This window comes from Hypanus sabinus, chromosome 1 (assembly GCF_030144855.1).
Source record: "Hypanus sabinus isolate sHypSab1 chromosome 1, sHypSab1.hap1, whole genome shotgun sequence".
In the NCBI taxonomy this organism is placed as follows: Eukaryota; Metazoa; Chordata; class Chondrichthyes; order Myliobatiformes; family Dasyatidae; genus Hypanus; species Hypanus sabinus.
In genome coordinates this window covers 186,810,394-186,834,198 of record NC_082706.1, presented here as the reverse complement: position 1 = coordinate 186,834,198, position 23,805 = coordinate 186,810,394, and the positions used below count along the sequence as shown (strand labels likewise).

At 38.6% G+C, this 23,805-nt stretch overlaps 1 protein-coding gene across 16 annotated transcripts in view; it reads right to left on the bottom strand.

Annotated features, from left to right (window-relative positions):
* Positions 1 to 23,805, bottom strand: part of LOC132401241 (interaptin-like) — a 617,788-nt gene that overhangs the window by 154,026 nt on the left and 439,957 nt on the right. For 14 of the 16 annotated variants that reach the window (XM_059983244.1, XM_059983373.1, XM_059983364.1 and 11 more), the window contains 3 exons: positions 21,274 to 21,345; positions 11,856 to 11,965; positions 2,869 to 2,943 (listed from right to left, as the gene is read on the bottom strand). In XM_059983244.1, coding sequence (XP_059839227.1) covers positions 2,869 to 2,943; positions 11,856 to 11,965; positions 21,274 to 21,345 — 257 coding nt within the window. The remainder of the gene's footprint in view (positions 1 to 2,868; positions 2,944 to 11,855; positions 11,966 to 21,273; positions 21,346 to 23,805) is intronic. The other 2 variants (XM_059983267.1, XM_059983326.1) reach the window with 1 other exon arrangement.

Below are 23,805 nucleotides of genomic sequence, written 5' to 3'. Positions count from 1 at the left end.
GCCCCCATATCCCTTGATTCCCCTATCCATAAGGTACTTATCTAGCTCCTTCTTGAAAGCATCCAGAGAATTGGCCTCCACTGCCTTTTCAGGCAGTGCATTCCAGACACCCACAACTCTCTGGGAGAAGAAGTTTTTCCTTAACTCTGTCCTAAATGACCTACCCCTTATTTTCAAACCATGCCCTCTGGTACTGGACTCTCCCAGCATCTGGAACATATTTCCTGCCTCTATCTTGTCCAATCCCCTAGTAATCTTATATGTTGCAATCAGATCCCCCCTCAATCTCCTTAATTCCAGCATGTACAAGCCCAGTGTCTCTAACCTCTCTGCGTAAGACAGTCCGGACATCCCAGGAATTAACCTCGTGAATCTACACTGCACTTCCTCTATAGCCAGGATGTCCTTCCTTAACCCTGGAGACCAAAACTGTACACAATACTCCAGGTGTGGTCTCACCAGGGCCCTGTACAAATGCAAAAGGATTTCCTTGCTCTTGTACTTAATTCCCTTTGTAATAAAGGCCAACATTCCATTAGCCTTCTTCACTGCCTGCTGCACTTGCTCATTCACCTTCAGTGACTGATGAACAAGGACTCCTAGATCTCTTTGTATTTCTCCCTTACCTAACTCTACACTGTTCAGATAATAATCTGCCTTCCTGTTCTTACTCCCAAAGTGGATAACCTCACACTTACTCACATTAAGCATCATCTGCCAAGTATCTGCCCACTCACTCAGCCTACCCGTCACGCTGAATTCTCCTAACATCTTCATCACATGTCACATTGCCACCCAGCTTAGTATCATCAGCAAACTTGCTGATGTTATTCTCAATGCCTTCATCTAAATCGTTGATGTAAATTGTAAACAGCTGTCCCAATACCGAGCCCTGTGGCACCCCACTAGTTACCACCTGCCATTCTGAGAAACACCCATTCACCGTTACCCTTTGCTTTCTATCTGCCAACCAGTTTTCTATCCATGTCAATATCTTCCCCCCAATGCCATGAGCTCTGATTTTACCCACCAATCTCCTATGTGGGACCTTATCAAATGCCATCGAAAACTGAAAAGCTTGAGCATGTAGATATTAAGAAAGAGGATGTGCTGGAGCTCTTGGAAAGCATCAAGTTAGATAAGTCGCCGGGACCAGATGAGATGTACCCCAGGCTACTATGGGAGGAGAGGGAGGAGATTGCTGAGCTTCTGGCGATGATCTTTGAATCATCAATGGGGACCGGAGAGGTTCCGGAGGATTGGAGGGTTGTGGATGTTGTTCTTTTATTCAACAAAGGGAGTAGAGATAGCCCAGGAAATTATAGAACAGTGAGGCTAACTTCAGTGGTTGGTGAGTTGATGGAGAAGATCCTGAGAGGCAGGATTTATGAACATTTGGAGAGATATAATATGATTAGGAATAGTCAGCATGGCGTTGTCAAAGGCAGGTTGTGCCTTATGAGCCTGATTGAATATTTTGAGGATGTGACTAAACACATTGATGAAGAAAGAGCAGTAGATGTAGTGTATATGGATTTCAGCAAGGCATTTGATAAGGTACCCCATGCAAGGCTTATTCAGAAAGTAAGGAGGCATGGGATCCAAGGGGACATTGCTTTGTGGATCCAGAACTGGCTTGCCCACAGAAGGCAAAGAGTGGTTGTAGATGGGTCATATTCTGCATGGAGGTCGCTCACCAGTGGGGTGCCGCAGGGATCTGTTCTGGCGCCACTACTCTTTGTGGTTTTTAAAAATGACCTAGATGAGGAAGTGGAGGGATGGGTTAGTAAATTTGCTGATGACACAAAGGCTGGAGGTGTTGTGGATAGTGTTTAGGGCCGTCAGAGGTTACAGCGGGACATTGATAGGATGCAAAACTGGGCTGAGAAGTGACAGATGGAGTTCAACCCAGATAAGTGTGAAGTGGTTCATTTTGGTAGGTCAAATATGATGACAGAATATAGTATCAATGGTAAGACGCTTGGCAGTGTGGAGGATCGGAGGGATCTTGGGGTCCGAGTCCATAGGACACTCAAAGCAGCTGTGTAGGTTGACTGTAGTAGATCAACACCCACCTGTCTTACATATGTAACCTAACGTCTTAAAAAGCCAGTGAGTTGGGGTGAGGCCTTTCCAGATGTCTAAATACTGAGGAGAGAAGCTGGCCACTTAGGTTGGAAGGACTTCACCTGGAACAGTCTTTGCCAATCAGCTATATTCACCTTGGGAGGTTGTGCCTGGGAACATGTCTGAAGAAACAGTCCAGAGGGAATGCATGCGTGCCTGATTTGCCATTAATTGGAAGATCTGCCCTATTAGTTCTTGAATACAATCTACAATCTCATTAGTTCATTTACTGTTTTCAAACCCTTTTCTGTATGCACTTTAATCATATGCCACTTTATTAAATGAGACAATATTTGAATCACTTAATTTGCCATTTTAAAAGATAACCTTCATGGTTTTCATTATTTTATGTTTAATCACAGTATTTAAACTGGGTTAATTAACTTCCAACCAGTAAAACAAAAACAGAAAATATAGAAAATACAGGACTGATACAGGTCAGGCTGTATCTGTCAAAGAGAAAAAGAGTTGGCATTTCAGGTTCAAGACCCCCCATCAGAACAGAGTAACCAAAAAAAGACTGTTAAGCTGTATGGAGGATGGGAAAGAAGATTGTCTCTTTTAGGATAAAACTGAGCTGATCATGAGGACATGCCTTTATCTGACCAATAAGTGAATGGGAGCAGTTAGCAAATGAGAACATAGATAGAATAACACAGGATTTGTTAAAAGCACAGCAGGAGGACAAACTATGACATACGTTACAACATATATTAAATGCAGAGATATTTGATTGCTTACACTTTATCCATAGTTAAGCGTGAGACAAGTTGGTTTTGCTGTTGGATTTTTGAACTCAAAATATTATTTGCATGCCTAAAGAGAAAAAAAGTGCAAGATTACTTTATCTTTTCTAAGAGTTAAGTATACTGCATAAATTAATAAGTCAAAAAATTCTATCCTGTTTAATATAAGAGTAATAATCTATTTGTCATTTACATCGTGCTGATAAAAGCAACTCAATGTGCAGTTTTCTTTCCCTTTTACTTCCCGTCTCAGTGACTATAATCATGGCAAGTTATCCCACTTTAATCTCTAGGGCTCAACTTTTTGCTTTTAAAGATACAGATTAATGACACAGACTTAAATAAGACCACCATACAGTAAATAGGAAGCTTGTAAATGATACCAAGAGGGAAGGTGACGGATAGGATAAAATTTGCAGATTGCGCAAAGATTGATAGAAGGTAATTGATAAAGGAGTGGTTTAGAGAAAGTAAATAATGGAACTTTTACAATTCTCAGAAGGCCTAATGGCCAACGATTGCAGATTTAAAATTTTGATTAAAGGATATGATGACGTAAGTATACACATAAGTATACACATGCACACTGAATGGATGCCTGTGAAAGAACAGTTTGCAAACTTATGAGGAAAGAGCAGGGGAATGATGCTCTGGTGGGACTGAGCATATACATGATGGGCTGAACTGCCTCTGCCAGTTCTATCTGTTATTTGTCAAGCTGAGTGCTGTACACAATCCTAATCTAACGAAAAATGGATGTGGGAGCATGGAGAAATATCTGGAAATCTCCAGGAAGGCCTTCTTCGTTGCTGCTGCTGTTGTGAGGTCCGGGTCTCTGCTGGGAAGAACAGGCCCCCAGTCCTTGGGGTTGCGTTGCTGGTGGCCGGTGGTGGGGTGTCATAGTGCACTCGGCTGAGGATGGTGCTCAGAGAGGCTGTGCTGCAGGGGATGGTCGGAAGCTCGGAGGTTCGATGGACTCGGAGTCCACTGCAGTCAGGGCGCTTTCAACTTGTGCTGTGTCTGCGAGGCTGGGTTTGATGGAGCCGTGGAAGTCCACAGTGGGGGTATTCCCTTCTGCTGTCTGCATGGGATGATGAGTCTATTGGGACCCTGAGGACTTGTGGAAATTGTGTACTGGTTTCCTTCGAACTTATAGTCTTTTAACATCTTTGGACTACTTTTACTGTGTCCATGGTCTGTTTTTTTTTATCAATTATGGTATTGTTTTCACAGTTGTAACTATGTGGTTTTGTGTAGATCTTGTAGTTTTAGTTTTTGGTTTGTTGGATCATAGAGTTGGTCTCCTGACTTGATGTGTCTGGGTAGTCTTGTTTTGTCTGGTGGATTTGGCGCTCCTTTCTGGGAAACGCACTAAGATGGTAGCACGTTATTAATACACAGCAGCCTCTCCAGACTCTGGATTTGAGGATTGCCAAACATTATGTGGATTTTCTGATGTAGTCTGTTTTGTCATGTGCTTTTGTGATATCATTCTGGAGTAATATTGTTTCATTTTTTAACTGCATTGCAGGTTGTGGTTTTTAAATGACAATGAACCGAAATTTAATTCAATTCAATTCTAATTATTTACGATATCAGAAAGTAGCTTGTTGGACATGAATATGGCAAATGGAATTTAATGATAAAGCTGTGAAGTTAGGCTATTACAAAGGGTAATACCAAAAGGGTAACACGATATTACATAATACCAAGATCAAAAAATACCAAGAAGAACCTTGTAGCATATGCCCACAGGTGGCAGAATAAGTAGATATATTAGTTAAGAAGACATATGGGATTCTTGTCTTCATTAGCAGATAGCTAGGATTAGATAGGAGCAGGAAAGTCATGCTGGAAATGTACATTCTTAGTTCTGTCACAATAGAGGTTTTGTGTACAATTCTGGTAACCACACTGCAGAAAGGATGCAATAACACTTGTAGATTTACAAGGATAGTAACTAAGTTGTAAGTGGTTATGTAAGTGCTGTGATTTTTTTGAAAGGATAAAGCTATGAGCACAACTGCCCTGTGTACCTTGCATAAGATGTCCATAACAAAGGACCTTGGTATGGAGGAGGGCTGAGAAAAATGATTTCAGCAAAATGTAGAAGGGTACTGGAACTCATTACTTGAAAGAGTGAAGTCCAAGATCTCATCACATTCAAATGTACTTGGATGAGAACTTGAAAAGTGATAAGCTAGAATAGTAGTCACCAACCTTTTTAAGACTAAGATGCCCTACCTTGGCCTTAGTAAAAGGCAAGATCAACCCCAGATCAATTTAGTTACACGCATGCGCACTGGTGCAGAAAACACCGAAAGTAAAACCCCGCAACTTGGAAGTAGAAATAATGTATAAACACCAGGGGTACCCACCCTTTTTTAGCACCGCGGACCGGTTTAATATTGACAATATTCTTGCGGACCGGCTGACGGGGAGGGGGTGGTGTTAAACACGGTGGGAATACAGTGATACTCGAAGCAGGTCCTTATGTCCAGTCTATTCCCCAATTTAGTTTTCGCAGCTCTCGGCATCTTCCCTTTTCCTAATTGGCCACCATTCAGATAATAATCTGTTTTCCTGTTCTTGCCACCAAAGTGGATAACCTCACATTTATCCAGATTAAATTGCATCTGCCATGAATTTGCCCACTCACCTAACCTATCCAAGTCACCCTGCATCCTCTTAGCATCCTCTTCACAGCTAACACTGCCGCCCAGCTTTGTGTCATCTGCAAACTTGGAGATGCTGCATTTAATTCCCTCATCTAAATCATCTAAAGGGAACATTATGGGGGGTTTCTTCACACAGAGAGTGGTGAGAGTGTGGAAAGAGCTGCCAGATGAAGTGGTGAATGCGGGCTCATTTTTGACATTTAAGAAAAACTTGGACAGGTATATGGATGAGAGGGATTTGGAAGGATATGGCCCAGGTGCAGGTCAGTGGGACTAGGCAGGAAAATGGTTCCGCAAAGCCAAGAAGGGCTAAAAGGCCTGTTTCTGTGCTGTAATGTTCTATGGTTGTATAGGGGACCATGATTTGATGGAGCAAAGTGCCAGGGTTTGCTGAGGATTGGTGAATATGCGTTACTTTTGGTAGAGTTGAACTCCAACTTGTGCGCATTTTACTGTTTAATTACAATGGCCCCATTTTGTTTTTTCTTTCTTTTCTTTACTAACTCTTTAGTAAAGATTCATAAATATAATTCATTCAATTGTATGCAGTGTGCTGTCTGTTATTTCTTGGCACTGAGTTGTAAAAGGGTAGCAGATTACACAGCATCCACACAAATCAGGGTTTTGTGTGGGAGAGCCATCTCAATCTCACATGTTTGGTGGGACCAGAATGTGTATTTCTTAGATTAACGCAGCCAAGGAAACCAGGTGGTTTCACAATATTAGCATTAATTTCAAGAGGACTGAATATAAAAGCAAGGAGACTTAATAAAGTTAGGACTCACTTGGAGTATTGTGTGCAGTTTTGGGCCTCTTATCTTAGAAAGGACGTGCTGAACCTAGAGAGGTTACAAGGCAGGTCCACAAAAATGATTCCAGGATTAAACAGTTTGTCATATTAAAAGTGTTTGATGGCTCTGGGCCTGTCGTCACTGGAATTTGGAAGAATGAGGGTGAACTAATTGAAACATATTGAATGGTAAAAGGCCTTGATAGAATGGATGCGGAAGGGATGTTTCCTGTGGTAGGAGTGTCTAAGACCAGAGGACACTGCATCAAAATAGAGGGGTGTCCTTTTAAACTGGAGATGAAGAGAAATTTTTTTAGCCAGGAAGTGTTGCTTCTGTGGAATTCAATGGCACGTGCATCTGTGGAGGCCAAGTCTTCATGCATATTCAAGGCACAGGTTGTTAGATTCTTGACTGGTCAGGGCATGAAAGGTTATGGTCAGAAGGCCAGAGATTCGGGCTGAGAGGAGAAATGGATCAGCCACGGTGAAATGGTGGAGCGGATTCTATGGGCCAAATGGCCTAATTCTGCTCCTATATCTTATAGTCTTATGGAAAAGTTGGTGTTTATGTGAGAAGTGCAAATGTAAATACAACTTGTTTAAGAGGAAGAAAACAATAACATCCATTTTTGAAGCCAAGTCCAAGAGTTTATGTTGCATTGGTTGCATTTGTAAAAAAGAAATCTTGGCATAAATGAATATTTATGCATTAATAAGCAATAACCTTCCTCACACAGCATCCCAAATTAACTCTTGGTGTATTTGTTAGAAATGCTGTCAGAAGTTTACTCGTTTCCGCTACTCTTTCCCCTTGGTTAGGTAAGGTTTTTGAGGAGGCCATTAGATTAGGGAATTTGCCACAATCTTTTTATAGAGCTTCCATTTCTCTAATATTGAAGAAAGATAAAGACCCTACTAATTGTGCTTCTTATAGACCTATATTGAATGTAGACTCCAAGATTTTTTCTAAGTTACTGGCATCTAGATTGGAGAAGGTATTACCCAAAATTATTTCAGATGATCAAACTGGCTTTATTAAAAATCGTTATTCTTTTTTTAACATTAGGAGATTGTTGAATATTGTTTATACTCCCTCACATGATACTTCAGAATGCGTGATTTCATTAGATGCGGAGAAAGCATTTGACAGAGTTGAATGGCCTTACTTATTTAATGTGTTGGAGAAGTTTAATTTTAGTCCGATATTTATATCATGGATTAAATTGATTTATCATACTCCAGTAGCCTCAGTGGTTACCAATAATCAAAGATCTCCCTTTTTTCGCCTATTTCGGGGCACTAGACAGGGATGTCCTCTTAGTCCATTACTATTTAACATTGCCTTAGAACCTTTGGCAATTGCCATCAGACAATCACAGGATATTTTGGGTATTAATCGTGGGACAGATATTCATAAGTTATCTTTGTATGCAGATGATTTATTATTATTCATTTCTAACCCGGAGAAATCCATTCCAGCAGTTTTATCATTATTGGCTCAATTTAGTGAGTTTTCTGGGTATAAGTTAAATCTTAATAAAAGTGAATTGTTTCCATTGAATAAACGGGTCCCAATTTATGGAAATTTACCCTTTAAATTAGTTAATGACTCTTTTACTTATTTAGGGATCAAAATCACAAAAAACCATAAAGATTTGTTTAGATTTAATTTTTTACCCTTAATTGATCAGATTAAAGGTTTGTTTACTAAGTGGTCACCTTTGTCTCTATCCCTAATTGGTAGGATTAATGCTATTAAGATGGTTATTTTACCTAAGTTTTTATATATTTTTCAAGCGATACCAATTTTTATCCCGAAATCTTTTTTTACTAATGTTGACTCTAAAATTTCTTCATATATATGGCAGTATAAAAATCCCAGGTTAGGTAAAACATATTTACAGAAGACAAAAAAGGAAGGTTGGTTAGCATTACCTAATATCAGATTTTACTATTGGGCAGTTAATATTAGTTATTTGTTATGTTGGTTGAAAGATGGGGGTGGATCTTTTGACCCTTGTTGGGTGAGTTTAGAAACTAAATCGGTATCAGCTTATGCTTTGGGTTCTATTTTAGGGACTTCTCTCCCTTTTGCTCTTTCTAAATTGCCGAAATGAATTGACAACCCGATAGTTAAACATACATTGCGTATATGGTTTCAATTTCGGAGATTTTTTGGGTTGACTCAATTCGTTTTAAATAGTCCTATTGTATCTAATTGTTTTTTTCATCCTTCCATTATAGATCAAGCTTATTCAGCTTGGAAAACTAAGGGATTACTAAGATTTTCTGATTTATTTTTAGATAATTGTTTCATGTCTTTTGAACAATTATCCAACAAATATAACTTGCCGAGATTTCATTTTTTTAGATATTTACAGATTAGACATTTTTTAAGTTCTGTACTCTCTACATTTCCAAATTTTGTGCCTTCAGATACTTTGGAGAGTTTATTTGAATTAGACCCTTTTCAAAAAGGGTCTAATATAATATAATATAATATAATATAATTATGAAGATACGTTCAGAGCCTCTTTATAAGACTAAACAGGATTGGGAAAGAGAGCTTAGTTTTAGTATTTCTAGTGAGAATTGGGATAGAATTCTTCAATTAGTTAATACATCATCGTTATGTGCCAAACATTCACTAATACAATTTAAGGTCGTACATAGGGCCCATATGTCCAAGGATAAATTAGCTCATTTTTACTCTCATATAAGTCCTATTTGTGATAGATGTCATTCTGAAATTGCGTCTTTAACTCACATGTTTTGGTCGTGTTCATTTTTGGAGAAATATTGGAAAGATATTTTTGATATTATTTCTGCGGTTTTGAATATTGATTTACAACCTCATCCTATTACCGCAATTTTTGGTTTACCAATGTTAGATTCACTGCATTTATCTTCTTCAGCCCGTCGAATGATTGCATTTCTAACTCTGATGGCTAGAAGATCTATATTGTTGAATTGGAAAGAAATTGATCCTCTCACTGTATTTAATTGGTTCTCTCAAACTATGTTATGTTTAAATTTAGAAAAAATTAGAAGTGGTACTTTTGAGACTTCTATTAAATTTGAAAAGTTATGGAGACCATTTATTCAACATTTTCATATGATGTAATATGACCCTGTGCCAAGTTCATTTGATTTCCCAGTTTTCAGCTTATGTATTTTGAGAGGACCGGAAGTGACGGCATTGATGAATACTTATTTTTGTGAGATATTATAAAAGGCCGTTTTTTTTTTCCTTCTTTTTTGTTTTTTTTTCTTTTATATTACTTATTAGTTATAGTTATTAGATTAGATTAGCTAGTTCTGCATTATATAATTTTTTTTTGTTTTTTTTTCTTTCTTTTTTCTGTTTTTTTTTATATTATACATTATGAAATATTTAGATTTACTATGTCCATACATATATCTTATGGCTTATGTCTTGGTAAACTCATTTATATTGTAACTATTATGTATGTTTTTTTTTCATATGTAATGGAATGTCTATGTTGGTAATTTCTTTATCAATATATCATCTGTATTCTGTCCATATTACTAATATTAATAAAAAGATTTAGAAAGAAAAGAAGTTTACTCGTCAATGATATGGATGTATATAAGGTGAAACTGCTATTTTTTTTGTCATATGTAAGTACTGCCTTTGCATGGGTGACTGTTACCTTAATCAAATAAAATGTCATTTTCTTAGTTATGGAGACACAATAATTCTTACGTTTCCTCTGTAAATTGCATGCTACTTCATTTTTTTTGTTTTCTCTTGCTGATAATTAAGTACAGTGGATTCCAGTTAATTGGGCCATTGGTTAATCAGAGCAATTACTTATCTGGGGCAACTCTTAAAGAACAAAAACTAATCGAGAAAATTGCCCGGATTCCTTTTGTTTATTTGTGATATTATGCTCCTGAATCCGGACAGGAAACTTGCTGAACAGGTTCTCACTTGTGTCAGCAGCATGCACTTGTGTGGCTGTTAAGACGCCACACCATACTTAGAGTGAACAGTTTCTAAATAGTGTCAGTTGCATGCGTTTGTGTTGTAAAACCAGTGATCTTTGTCACTGATAGTTAGCATTAAATAAGCAGTAAGCCAATTCAGAACTGTTTTGCTCTCTGCAGTTTTCAAGCATTCAGGCTTCGAGATGTCAGAAGTGGCCGGGAATGAAACTAAAATGATTTCACTACTTCAACAAGTTAAGAATAATGAAGAATTTGAAGGTATTGGTAATCATCATGAATGTTACCTTTGTTCTCCCTGGACACTCAACTCTCATCTGTGGCTCCAAGTAGATTTTTTTGTATGCAACAATGGCCACACCCTGGTACAACTGCTTTAATAGGTGGGCTAAACAATGTGAGGGTAGCCAGCGATTTTCATAGCCTGGTGAGACTGGGACATGGCAGTCCTAGCAGGCAAAGTCAACTCTGGCAAACTGAGAGATTCAAGGGTCAGGAAGATGGTTCTGCAATGCCCCATGGAGATTGAAGAGCATGATGAGGCCCAGAAGTGATGGTAATCCACTGCAACCAGGGAAAATCCGAGATGTGATGACTACTTGTACCATAAACCTATACTACCGAGGTTGAGAGAGTAGAACTGCCCCAGTAAAACAGCTTGTCCTCCTTTAAAAACTCTCTTCCTCAGGTTTCCTGTAATTGTGGTATACAATGGGCAACCACCAGTAATATTGGTAGCCTTCTAATTTGTTTTGTATTTCATTTGAATGCATAATTTGTTACTCAGTTAAACAGTAGTTTGTCTTTTGTATCCATTTTAACTATTTCCATGAAAGTTTGGCCAAAATGTAACTGGTCCCGATGTGTCCCAATTAACTGGAATCCACTGTATTTGTTTTTGTACAGTGATCTTTCCTTTTATTTTTAAAGTGTGTTCTATGTTGCTTTAGAGCAGGGGTTCCCAACCTTTTTTATGCCACAGACCCCTACCATTAACCAAGGGGTCCATGGATCCCAGGTTGGGAACCCTTGCTTTAGAGACATAATTGATACCCAATTTGTGCACATGTATGTCCTGCAAACTGTGATTATGAGAGCAACCATTAAACTTATTCTTGTTAGTGTTGACTGAAGGACAGTTGTTGATCAGGATCATTGGAAGAGCTTCTCTTTCCCTTTCAAAAAGTACTGTGAGATCTTTCGCAACCACTGGTTCAGGCAGATAGGACATCTGATAGACAAAGCAGGTGGAGCAAAGCTATATCACATGAATGCCACGAGAAGGTAGTTGAACTGGAGAGCTTTGTAACAATTCATGCTTGGTCAATGTCAATTTTAAATCTGAGATTACAGCTAACTAAAGATATTAAGGGTAATGGGGTGAAACGGATTTAAAGTGAAAAATAAGAATTTTTTTGTATGGCAGATTCAGGCATGAGGGCTAAATATATTATAATGTCACAATAATATTGAGGCAAAATGGACTGAATGACATCCTTCTGTACTGTAAGATTCCAAAGTTAAGCAATGATAAGTTTTCCTCACCCTTGCTCTGTGATCCATTCTTTAACACTCGAAACCATTAATTCACTTTCTTCTTGGAGCCGATTGTTGTCACTCTGTGCAGCTTCCAGTGCTTGTTTCTGGGCTTCCAGCTGTGGGTGAAGACAGATAAAAGAGGGAGAGAAATCATTTAAATCTCAAACTCAAGTGTCTACATCAAATTTTTCTTTGCCTAGGAGTGTTCTGGTCTTCCCAAATTTCCAAGATCTCCCTCAAATTTGCTTGCAATATTTTATTTTGAAATCCCATTTTAGTGTGAATAAAGCTCTTCACAAAGCAAGCTACACTATGTAAAAAAGAAATGCTCTAAAATTTGTTTATACTCTTCAACAATGTGCATCTGTATATTATTGGGAGTGAACTGAAAAGAAAACAATTTCTAGTTTACTACACATCACTCCAGATATACCACTAGATAATTCTGGGTGAATCATCCCTGAGTTGATTTCCACTTCTGGGCATAAGTGATATTACTAACCCTGGAGGCTATCACTTTTTTTTTAAACATTGGAAGGTGAACCATCCTCACTCCAGAGTAAATATCATTGGGCACTCCTTGGACAACTATATAATCTTCGTTGTCCCATGAGTGCTTTGCTGGAATGCCCCTCAATTTCACATTGAGACTACTGCATTGCAATAACCGTCCCCTGCCACTTTCTCCCCAAACCCCATTGATCTTTATCCTGAGCATATAATATTCCCCTAAAGCCCAGTCTACAATCTTCTGATCGCCATTAGGCTTCTTCTCCAACCCCGATCTCGCTCTCCTGTGAACTTCAAAACCCCTGATACAGATTGTATTTCTGTTTCCTTGCTTATCCAAGTATCTCATTCTCAACCTGATTCTTGGAAAAATTCAACACAACATAAAGCTCCAAAACATCTCCACACCAACACCTCACACCAAGGTATAGAAGGGAAATTTATAATAGAGCTTATTAACTTTTTCCATGATATTCCCTATCCTATAGAACTGTAGAGAATATCATGAAAATAGCAACTATCATCTCTGTGTTAACTTATATTGCCGTGTGCAGACAGCAAGCCTCCAGACTTTACTGGTTGCACAGATTCTGTTAGGCATGACTTAGATGCTGCAGCTTAAATACATCCATACCTCATAAAGGAGAGATAACTGTGGTTGCAAAAAGTGGTGTGTTATTTTAAAATTGAATCTTTTCAAATATGTTTTTATAATAATTATGCATGAAGGTTTTGGTAGTAGTGGTGAAAAGGAGTAGAATGACCCTGTATGTTCAGAGGGAGCAGGAAAGAGTCAGGTAACAGCAGGAGGTAACAACAGAATTCTCAGTCAGGACTGTGGTTCCGAGGGCATACATGCAGCAAATGACAATGTTTTATTCTCTCACAAATTCTCAAGCTGACTGAGATTCTCTTCAAATGTCATACTCCACAATTAAGTGTCCCCTGTCTCCTTTGTTCAAAGATACCAATCTCAGTCTAGACAGTTTCTGCACATAACTATAATTCTCCAGCTCAGACAACATCCTCTTAATACTGCTCTGGGCTGTCTCTCGTGCAATCATATCCTTTTTGCACTGTAATGGCACATGAAGTTATAAATTAGGAGCAGGAATAGGCCACTCGGCTCCTCAAGCATGTTCCGCCATTCAATAAAATCATGGCTGATCTTATTGTTACCTCAGTTTTGTATTCCACTGAGCCTTTAACGCCTCACAATTCAAAAAAACCTGTCAAGTGCTGCCTAAGAAATTTTCAAAGCCTCTCCCACTACTACTCTTTGAGGAAGAGTTCCAAGACTCAGAAGTTACAGGGAAAAAATTGCCTTTTCTCTGACTTAAAGAGTTTAAATAGTTCAATATTTTTCCCATTAGAAGAAATATTCTCTCCACAGTTACCTTGCTAAGAACCTCCAGGATCTTGTATATTTCAATCAAGTCCTCTCTCACTTTTCTAAACTGCAGCAGATATAAGCCTTGCCTGTCCAACCTTTTCACAGCTAAGATTCCCATTCCATGAATCATTCTAATAAAGCTTATTAAACTGATTACAATTCATTTATGACGTTCTTTAAACAGTGGCAAAAGGGATTTAAGGTGAGAGAGGTAAAATTTAAAAGTTGATTTGTGAGGTAGAAAGAGGAGAGGGAGGGTAAGACAGGGGCCAGTAGGATTGTTTACTCCACGCTTACTTTCTAAATCCAGTTTGGCCTCTTCTGATTTTGTATCAGAATCAGAATCAGATTTAATATCACTGGCATTTGTCATGAAATTTGTTAACTTTACAGCAGCAGTACAATGCAATGCATGATAAATAAATATAGAGAAAAAAACGGCCATTACATTAAGTATATAAATGCCTATTAAGCAGTTAAGTTAAAATAAGTAGTGCAAAAGAAAAAACCAAGAAATAAAAAGTGGAGAGGTAGTGTTCATAAGTTCAATGGCTATTTAGAAATCTGATGGCAGTGGGGAAGAAGCTGTTCCTGAATCACTGAGTGTGTGTCTTCAGGCTTCTGTACTTCATTGAAATGGTAACAGTGTGAAGAGGACATGTTCTGGGTGGTGGGGATCCTTAATGATGGCTGCCGCCTTCCTCAGGCACCATTCCTTGAAGATATCTTGGATACTACAGAGGCTAGTACCAATGATGGAGCTGACTAATTTTACAAGGTTCTGCAACTTACTATCTTGTGCAGTACCCCCCCACCCCGTACCAGACAATGATGCAGCCAATCAGAATGCTCTCCAGTGTATATTTGTAAAAGTTTTTGAGTGCTTTAGTTGACACACTAAAATGTAGCCACTGTCTTGTCTTCTTTATAGCTGCATCATTAGGTGCTCAGAGATATTGACACCTAGAACTTAAAATTCCTCATTCTCCACTTCTGATCCCTCTATGAGGATTAGTTTATGTTCCCTCTCCTTAGCCTTCCTGAAGTCCACATTTGGCGCTTTGGTCTTACTGATGTTGGGTGCAAACTTGTTGCTGCGACACCACTCAACATGTGTTATTTCCTTCTCATGGACAAGCTGGTCTAACTTCTAATGACATTTGAAGAATATTGGTCCTGGCCCTAATGACATGCAACATGTCTGGTTATTAAGTATTTTATCTCCCCTGAACTGCCACAAGAATCCAACCCATCACTCCAAACAACACATTTTTTGTCACCCATTCTTTGACCTTTCCTCCTATTCCTGTATTGAATGATGTGAAGGACTGTAGCCGTCCAAAAATTACTAAAATAGTGGCGCCTTCCGCTTTCCTTTCCGGTCCTGAAGAAACGTCAATTGTTTGATCACTTCCATGAATGCTGCCTGACATGCTGGGTTCCTTCAGCATTTTGTGAATATTGTAAAAATTACTAACTTTGGTATCTAGCTTTTAAATTTCTCCCTATCTCCAAGACAGGGTGGTTTGAGCACCCCAGGAACTTCTGAGCTCCTGGGATTTTCAAGCACAAAGGTCTCTAGAGTTTACAGAGAATGGTGCAAATGAAAAGAAGCATCCAGTGAGTGGCAGTTCTCTGGACAAGAAACACCCTGTTATTGAGAGAAGTCAGATTAGAATGGTCAGACTGCTTCAAACTGTTAGGAAGGTGACAATAACTCAAATAACCTCTTCCTACGACAGTGGTGTGCAGAAGGAATCTCTGAATGCATAACATCAGCCACAACAGAGGAAGACCATGAATGTACTCAGTGGTGACTTTATTAGGCACAAGGGGTACCTAATAAAATGGCTACTGAGTGTAGATGTGCAAGAACACAGAAAGAGCAGTGTACAAAGTGCAAGAACCCAACAGGGTAGACTGCAAGATTAAGAGTTCGGGTTTTATCATGTGAGATGTTGTTCAAATGTTGGACACCAGTAAAAGCTGACCTGAGCTTGGTGCCAGGGGTCCCAAGCCCCCGTATCCTCTGCTCAAAGGGAAAAAGAGCAGAGTGGCCGTGTCTTTGATTATGTGCTCCAATTATTTAAGTCTCTTCTGTGGAACTCTGACCGGACATCAGAAAACAGATCACTGAACCAAGAAGCATGCGATCATGAGCTATTCCCCTGTAGCTCTTCATGGTCTCTTGCCAAACTTCAAGTACTCTGCATCTCTTATTTGATTCTGGGATCCCCATCTACGGTATTTTATTTAGTATTTCTTGGTTTTGGTCATGTTATGTGGCTAGTCTTATGTTGGTCGGAGTGGTCATGTTTTGTGCATGTTATATTTTGTTACATAAGTGTCATGATATTTACTTTACAAATGCAAGTTATTGACATCTCTCTATTTTGTATTAACAAATATAATCTCTAAAATCTGGTTTCTTTGACCATCAATGCTCATTTATTTATTTAATCAATTTAAGTTTTTTATTTAATACATTATGTTTAGTTTTCTTATGAATAATCAGTATGAAAGACATCAAGACTGTGAGAACACGTAACGATAATAATGTGGATGACATATGTAGATATGTTTGAATTTGATTTGAATCAGAGAAAAAAATATGAGTTGAACCATGTTCAGGCACAGATGTAAAGATGTTTTTTTTTGTTGCAGCAACACTTTACAGTTAGAAATGGAACATAACCGACAGAACTGTTATACATTTACATTAGACCCCTTAAACTTTCATTAATCAAAGGCTGACTCAGATTATACACCAAAGGATTATTCACTAAAAGCAAAATTGTAACTGTTCTCAGGTGTATGATCAACAATGCTTTTTATTGTACAGCTAATCTACATTTATTATTATAGCCAAAGCTATAATAATAAATGTAGGGGCACATAATTTCTAGTTTGAATATTCATTGTGAAATTAGTGCAATATAATTGGACAGAGTGGGAAGAATTTTTGAGAAAAGCTATTTCTGACAAATTATCATCCTTTCCTTGACATTCTGACAAATTCTAGTAGGAAACAGATGTGGGAGCTTACCAAATGAATAGTGTTATTAATAAATAATGCTCCTGATTTCAGGATAATGATATTTCTGCCACCTGATAGCCCATCTTTAATTAGGTTTGCTGTGGGCACAGAAGTATCTCTCACTACAGTAAAATGTCAACCACATGGGCATGAGACTGGAGTTACATTTAGGTCTAATTATATTAGACAAGTTATCTTCCTTCTTGAACATTAATGAACTAGTTGGATTTATATAACAATCTATCATCTTCAAAGCCATTTTTACCAGCACCACTGTACTGGTGTAGTAGGATACTTTTTGACACAAATGTCTCTAATTCAATAAATAGTTACCCTGTCAGAATTCACTTTCCAAATTGCTTCAGTGAATTAATAAGTGCCATTTACAAACTGCAAGAATGACATTATTGTCATGATGTTGGATTTTATTCATCGAACAGTAAGGCACTATATACATTATATATCAAACCATGTATCAGAAGAAAGAGAGCTGATGCTTTTAGACAATTACTGCCAGAAAAATGTCTGTAGACACAAGGGACGATAGATGCTAGAACATGGAGTAAAGAAACAAACTGATAGAGGAGCTCAACAGGTCTGACAGCATCTGTGGAGGGAAGTGTTTTGAGTCAAGACTTTTCATCTTGAGTAAAAGAGGAGAGATGGCCAATATCAAGAAGGGGTGGGGCAAGAGCTGGCAAGTGATCAGAATGTCAGCAAGGAGGGGTAATGAATACTCGGGGGCATTTGGAAGGTAAGGTTGGAGATAGCAGCAAAGGCTGGGAGGAGATGGGTGGAGGCAAATGGCTGAAGATTGTGGAATATGATATGAAAGAAAGCTGAAGAGAAACTAAATGACTGAGGGATAGTGGCTAGATGGGAACTGTAGAGGGAGGGACGGAGTGGGAGAAGTGTATTGGTAATGGCAGATGGATTGGATAGGGGATAAAAGCACTGTGAGCTAGAGATCAGGAGAGGGGTGCTGGAAAGAAGGGTATATGTGGGAGAACATTGAAGGAGGGGTGGGATGAGTGGATTCGAAATGTTGTCATGATGGGTACTCTATTATCAGGGCGAATAGATAGAATCCTCTGTAACCAAGGAAGAGAATCCATGATGAGTGTAGTGACTCCTCTGTGATTGAGCAAGGGATGTCTTAGCTAATGGAAATGATCCTGAAAAAGGCAAGAATGCACCCAGTTGTTGGGCTCCACAATGGAACAGATTACATAAGGAGGAACAGGGAGAGTGCCCTGCAGGAAGAATACCAAGAGCTAGACTCTAACTAAAAAGCAGAATCTCAGGTTCTGTGCACTGGTGGGAGTGGGAAAAGACCAAGGGAGTGCATTACTTGGATTTGTAACATTCAATGTTCATACCATTAGAATCTAAACTACCCAAGCAAAATCTGAGGCACTGTTCTTCTAGTTTGACCTCACTATGGCAATGGAGAAGGGTGAAGGTAGAATGCGTGGGAATAGGAAGGGACAAGACATTGGAAGCTCAATAAGGTCACTGTGGACAAAATGTAGCTGCTGTGAAAACAGGCACATAATCTATGCTTGGTCTTACCTCTCTACTGGAGGTTACATGGTGAGCACTGAATATGAAAGACCAAGTGATAGAAGATGCATGATGTTTTCTGCCTCACCTGGAAGGGCTGTTAAAGTAGATAGTCTGTTTTCTTAAGAAACTGGTGGCTTATTGAGTAAGGGTTTTAAAAATTACACCACAAAATTAAAATAATGGATTTAGAATGAATATTCTCATTGATGTTGTTCTTATAAGATAGTCACAAAGAAATCAAGTAGGGAATTCAGAGGAAAAAAAATCATAATTCTTTAGTTGAAAGAGGCAAGAATATGGAACTTACTACCACTGGGAATGGTTGAAGACCAAAAAGATATATTTATGGTGAAGCTGGACAGGTAGATGGGACAGAAAAATAATCCTATTCAGATGAATAACGGTGGAAGGAAGGCTCATGTTGAACATAAGTACGGCATGGACTGGGAGGGCTGAATGGTCAGATTTAGTAATAACATGATCAGTTATGAATATATTGAGAAGCTGACTGATTACTCTTGCATCAAATTCAAAAATGTTCCTACTTACGTTCTGTTTAATCATACCTATCATTCATAAATTATACAAGTAACATCTAGTCTTGAAGATTTAGCAGTTCTTTGTCAAGTCAGCAAGAAACCATGTGACTATCCACAGAACAAAAGATTCTGCAGATGCTGGAAATCTTGAGCTTCACATATGAAATGCTCAAGGAACCTAACAGGTCAGACAACATCTATAGAGGGAAATAAACTGTCAACGCTTCAAAGTGAGACCCTTCATCAGTTTTTCTAGCATTGTGTGTATGTAAGTGATTATCCAGTTTGCAATTTTGAAGTCATGTGTAATGCTTGATAGGAATCTGTATGTTCAGAAGACTTTGAATTCATTAAAATAGAAATTCAGTTAAGGACTGGTAGACAGCTTTAGAGGGCTGAAAGTGTCAAATATTAAAGTGGCAATTAAAAAGGTGGAGGATTTGAGATACCATTGAGAAGCTTCAACTCTAATTAGGAGTAAACTGAAGCCCAGATTGAATGATAGAAGGAGCTCAATTCCTCCCAAACTACCCATTTGCCCACTCCTGCACTTCCTGCTCCTCCTATGCAAATTCTGTAGGTCCCAACTAGAATGGGATACACACACAAAATGCTGAAGCAAATCATCAGTGTCTAAGAACTACCTCATCTCAAAAATATGATGGAAGGACTACAAAAATATTTTACATTTGCGAGATTTGCTAGAAATTCCTGGGCACTCAGAAAACCACATTAGACATGAGCGGCAATGCATTAAGTACAATAGACAAGCATTAGATTGAAAAGGTGCACTTTGCAGATCATAGGAATAGATGTTATTGGGGAAGTCAGCACAAAATTGGGCTAGGGAATTGAATTAAAGTAGGGGATAGATTTGAGGACAAAAGGACTATTAAACATAGGAGCAGAATTAAGCCATTTGGCCCATCAAATTTGCTCCGCCATTTCATCCTTGGTGATTTGTTTTCTATCTCAACCCCATTCTCCTGCCTCTTGCTCATAACCTTTCACGCCCTGACTAATCAAGAACCTATCAATCTCCACCTTAAATACTCCCAATGATCTGGCTTCCACAGCCACCTATCGCAACAAATTCCACAGATTCACCATCCACAGGCTAAGGAAATTCCTTTATTATAATAATTATAATATTATAAATGGATGTCTCCTATTCTGAGGCAGTATCCTCTGGTCCTAGGCTCCCTCATCAAAGGGAACATCGTCATGAGGTTCACTTTATCTAGGTCTTTCAACATTCAATATGTTTGAATGAGATCCCCCCGCATTCTTCTAAATTCCAGTGAGTAAAGGCCCAGAGCCATCAATTGCTCTTCATATTCCTTCTACCAAAGAACTTGACCATACATTTCCCGACAATATATTCCAACTGCTACTTTTTGCCCATTTTCCTAATCTGTGTAAGTCCTTCTACAGTTTCCCTGCTTCCTCAGCATGACCTGCCCCTCCACCTCTGTTCATATCATGCACAAACTTGGCTACAAAGCCATCAATTCTGTTATCCAAATTATTGAGATATACCATGAAAAGAAGTGGTCCCAAACTGAGCCCTGAACCATTAGTCAATGGCCGCCAACCAGGAAAGGCTCCTTTTATTCCCATTCTTTGCCTCCTGCCAATCAGACAATCCTCCATCCAACTTTCCTGTAATACCATTTGCTCTTATCTTTTTAAGCAGTCTCATGTGCAGCGCCTTGTCAGTCATTCTGAAAATCCAAGTACACAACCTCCACTGATTCTCCTTTGTCCATCCTGCTTGTTATTTCCTCAGAGAATTTCAACATATTTGTTGGGCAAGATTTTCCCTTAAGGTAACTTCAGCCAGCTTCTCACTCATGTTTACATAATTCCTTTTATTCCACTGTCATACTGACATATCTGATTTTAACTTCTCCCTCAAATTGCAGCATGAATTCTATTATATTATGATTATTTCTCCTTTACCATATTCCTTTACCTTAAGCTCACTAATCAAATCCATTTCATTATTACTGTTCATTACCCTTGTGGGCTCAACCACAAGCTCATCTAAAAAGCCACCTCATAAGCATTCTATAAATTCCCTCTCTTGTGACCTAGTACCAACCTGATTTTCCCAATCTACCTGCATATTGAAAGCCCCCTTGACTATGGTAATATTGCCCTTTTGACATGCGATTTCTATCTCCCATTGAAATTTGTAGCCCTCATCCTGGCTACTGTTTGGAGACTGGCAATATAACTCCCATCAAGATATCTTTACCTTTGCAGTTCCTTAACTCTACCCACTAGGATTTTACTTCTTCTGATCCTATGTCACCTCTTTCTAAGGATACTATTTCAGTTTTTATCAGCAGAGCCACGTCACCCTCCTCTGCCTACCTGCCTGTCCTTTTGATACAACGAGGACACTCGGTCTTGTGTGCAGACTTTCTTCAACGATTTCAAAGTAATCTTTAAGATATCACAAGAAAGAGGAGTAATGAGTTACTAACAAAAGAATGGCAATAATTTTATCATTTTCTAGAATATGTAGAATTATATATTCATCAAAGTGCTACAGTACCATCAGCACTATATCTCCACTTTGTTGCCTTACAGCTTTTCTTGTAACATTGCCATCTCCTTTTGCATAATCAGTTGCTCATTTTTAGTAATTAAATCTTTAAAGCTTTCCTAGTTCTTTATCAATGTTTGATTAAACCACTTATTAAGTTCAGTTAATTTTGTTTTGAATTTTTTAAACTCTTCCAAAAATTAAGATTCATAGTTCTCTTTCAAATCCTTGCAGTAACGTGAGGTGACAAAAGGATAAACAATTCAATAACTAGTTTAAATAGCCACCAAGTTGTCAAATTCAATTTAATTAATGTAATAACCTGTAGTTTAGTAGTGAAAACATGCTTGATAACTTGCAAAAATTAACATGTTCTGTATTAGATAAATTCTACATGCAAATACTCCAAATGACATATAAAGTTGTCAGAACAGAGGCAGTCATTGGACCTTAATATTTTTCTGTCTTGATTAGAAGGGGTGCCCAGACAATTTACAATAATGTTAGTATCCTTTCGATGTGTGGTTGTAGGCTCTGTTTAAACTCACATAAAATCTGGTTCTTGGCTTTGCTCAAGTTCACACATAACTTACAGAAACTCACACAATAAATTTTGAGCTTATGTTTTCAGCAGTTCCACAAAAATCAATTTAATGAAATATATATTCTTATAATGATTATATGGATGTTATTAAAGTACAACAAATGATATAGTGTGCTGGATCAAGTTGGAATCTACCTCCTCCTTGCCATGTATTTTGCTCAATATACCCACAAGAGCTGAATATGGCCAGTTGAATATGTTAACTGTTCATCAGAAGTTGTGCACAAGGCACAGCATCAGGTAGAAATTGATTGCACAAGAAATCATATTACTTGCGTTTACTCAAAATACTCTAGTGTAAGTGAATCATGTGCACATATAAATAACTGCACACACGTGGATCTGGCCCTGGCTTTCACCTGCCCCTTTCAGAAAGCAAACTTGGACATTGAAACATATAAACTTAATATGGTGACAGTGGCTGACAGAATTGGGTCAGGAATTAAATACAGTGGATTCCAGTAAATTGGGACACATCGGGCCTAATTAAACAGCCACCAAATTAGCTAAAGTTTCATGGAAATAATTAAAAAGTTATTAAAAAATTGAAATACAGAACAAATTAGAACTGTACGACAGTACAAGAAAACTATGTATTAGTTTCTAATAGTTATCAATGGAGGAATGCATCCAGAGTATGCTGCCACATTCTTTTGTTTGACTGTGGTATCTAACGGCCTCACAAAGTGCATGCACTGATGCTAGTTAGAACTGTTTGACAGTGGTCTCTTGCTCCAATTAAACGGCATAGTGTCCCAATAAACGAAGTGAATTCTGGCTATATTCTCGATTAGTTTTTGTTCTTTAACAGTTTTCCCAAAGAAACAGTTGGCCTGAAGAACCGCTGGCCCAATTAACCAGGATTACAGAGCAAAATCTCTCCAAAAATAATGGACAGGAGTCTAAAGATAGAGCTTAGACATACTGGAAGCCTGGCTTTATGCTGGGCACTCCTGCGATCCAGCTGTCCTTGCAATGACATGCATCGCAAATAGCCTCTGACAACCAAGACTAGCTCCAGGCCTTCACATCTGGCTTAGCTACTAAGTCCAGTGGAAGCGTTTCTACTGACAGGAGAAGAAACAAAGTGGGATACTGGTGCCTTAAAATCAGTTGCTTCGGGCAGATGACAGTTGACAGTTTATCTCCGAGAAGGTAAACCTCAGCTGCCTTGCAGCTATACCCACTCATTGGGAAGGCTTCAGGAGTAAACACCTAGGGAAAAATCCTGAATTGGAGTACCTAAGGCTGTCCTATGTTGAGTTCAACACTGTCTGCCAACTGCTGCGATACTGCTGGTGTCAGACTGTATCGGTCTCTGAATATCCTTTGAATTCATCATGCGTAAAGAGGAGGAGCTTGCTACATATCCTTATTAACATATGAAGAGCATTTGGCAGCTTTGGACCTGTATTCACTAGAATTTATAAGAATGTGGGGAATCTCATTGAAACCTACAAAATGTAGAAAGGACAAGATAGGGAGGATGTGGAGAGGATGTTTCCTATGGTGAGGGTATCCAGCGCTGTAGATCACAGCCTCAAAACTGTGGGGCAACCCTTTAGAACAGAGGTAAGGAGGAAATTTTTTCAGCCAGAGAGTAGTGAATCTGTGGAATGCTCTGCCACAGACTGTGGTGGAGGCCAAGGCCGTGCATATATTTAAGGCATAAATTGATCGTTTGCTGATCAGTCAAGGCATCAAAGGATATGGTGAGAAGGCAGATATATAGGGTTGAGTGGGAACTGGGATC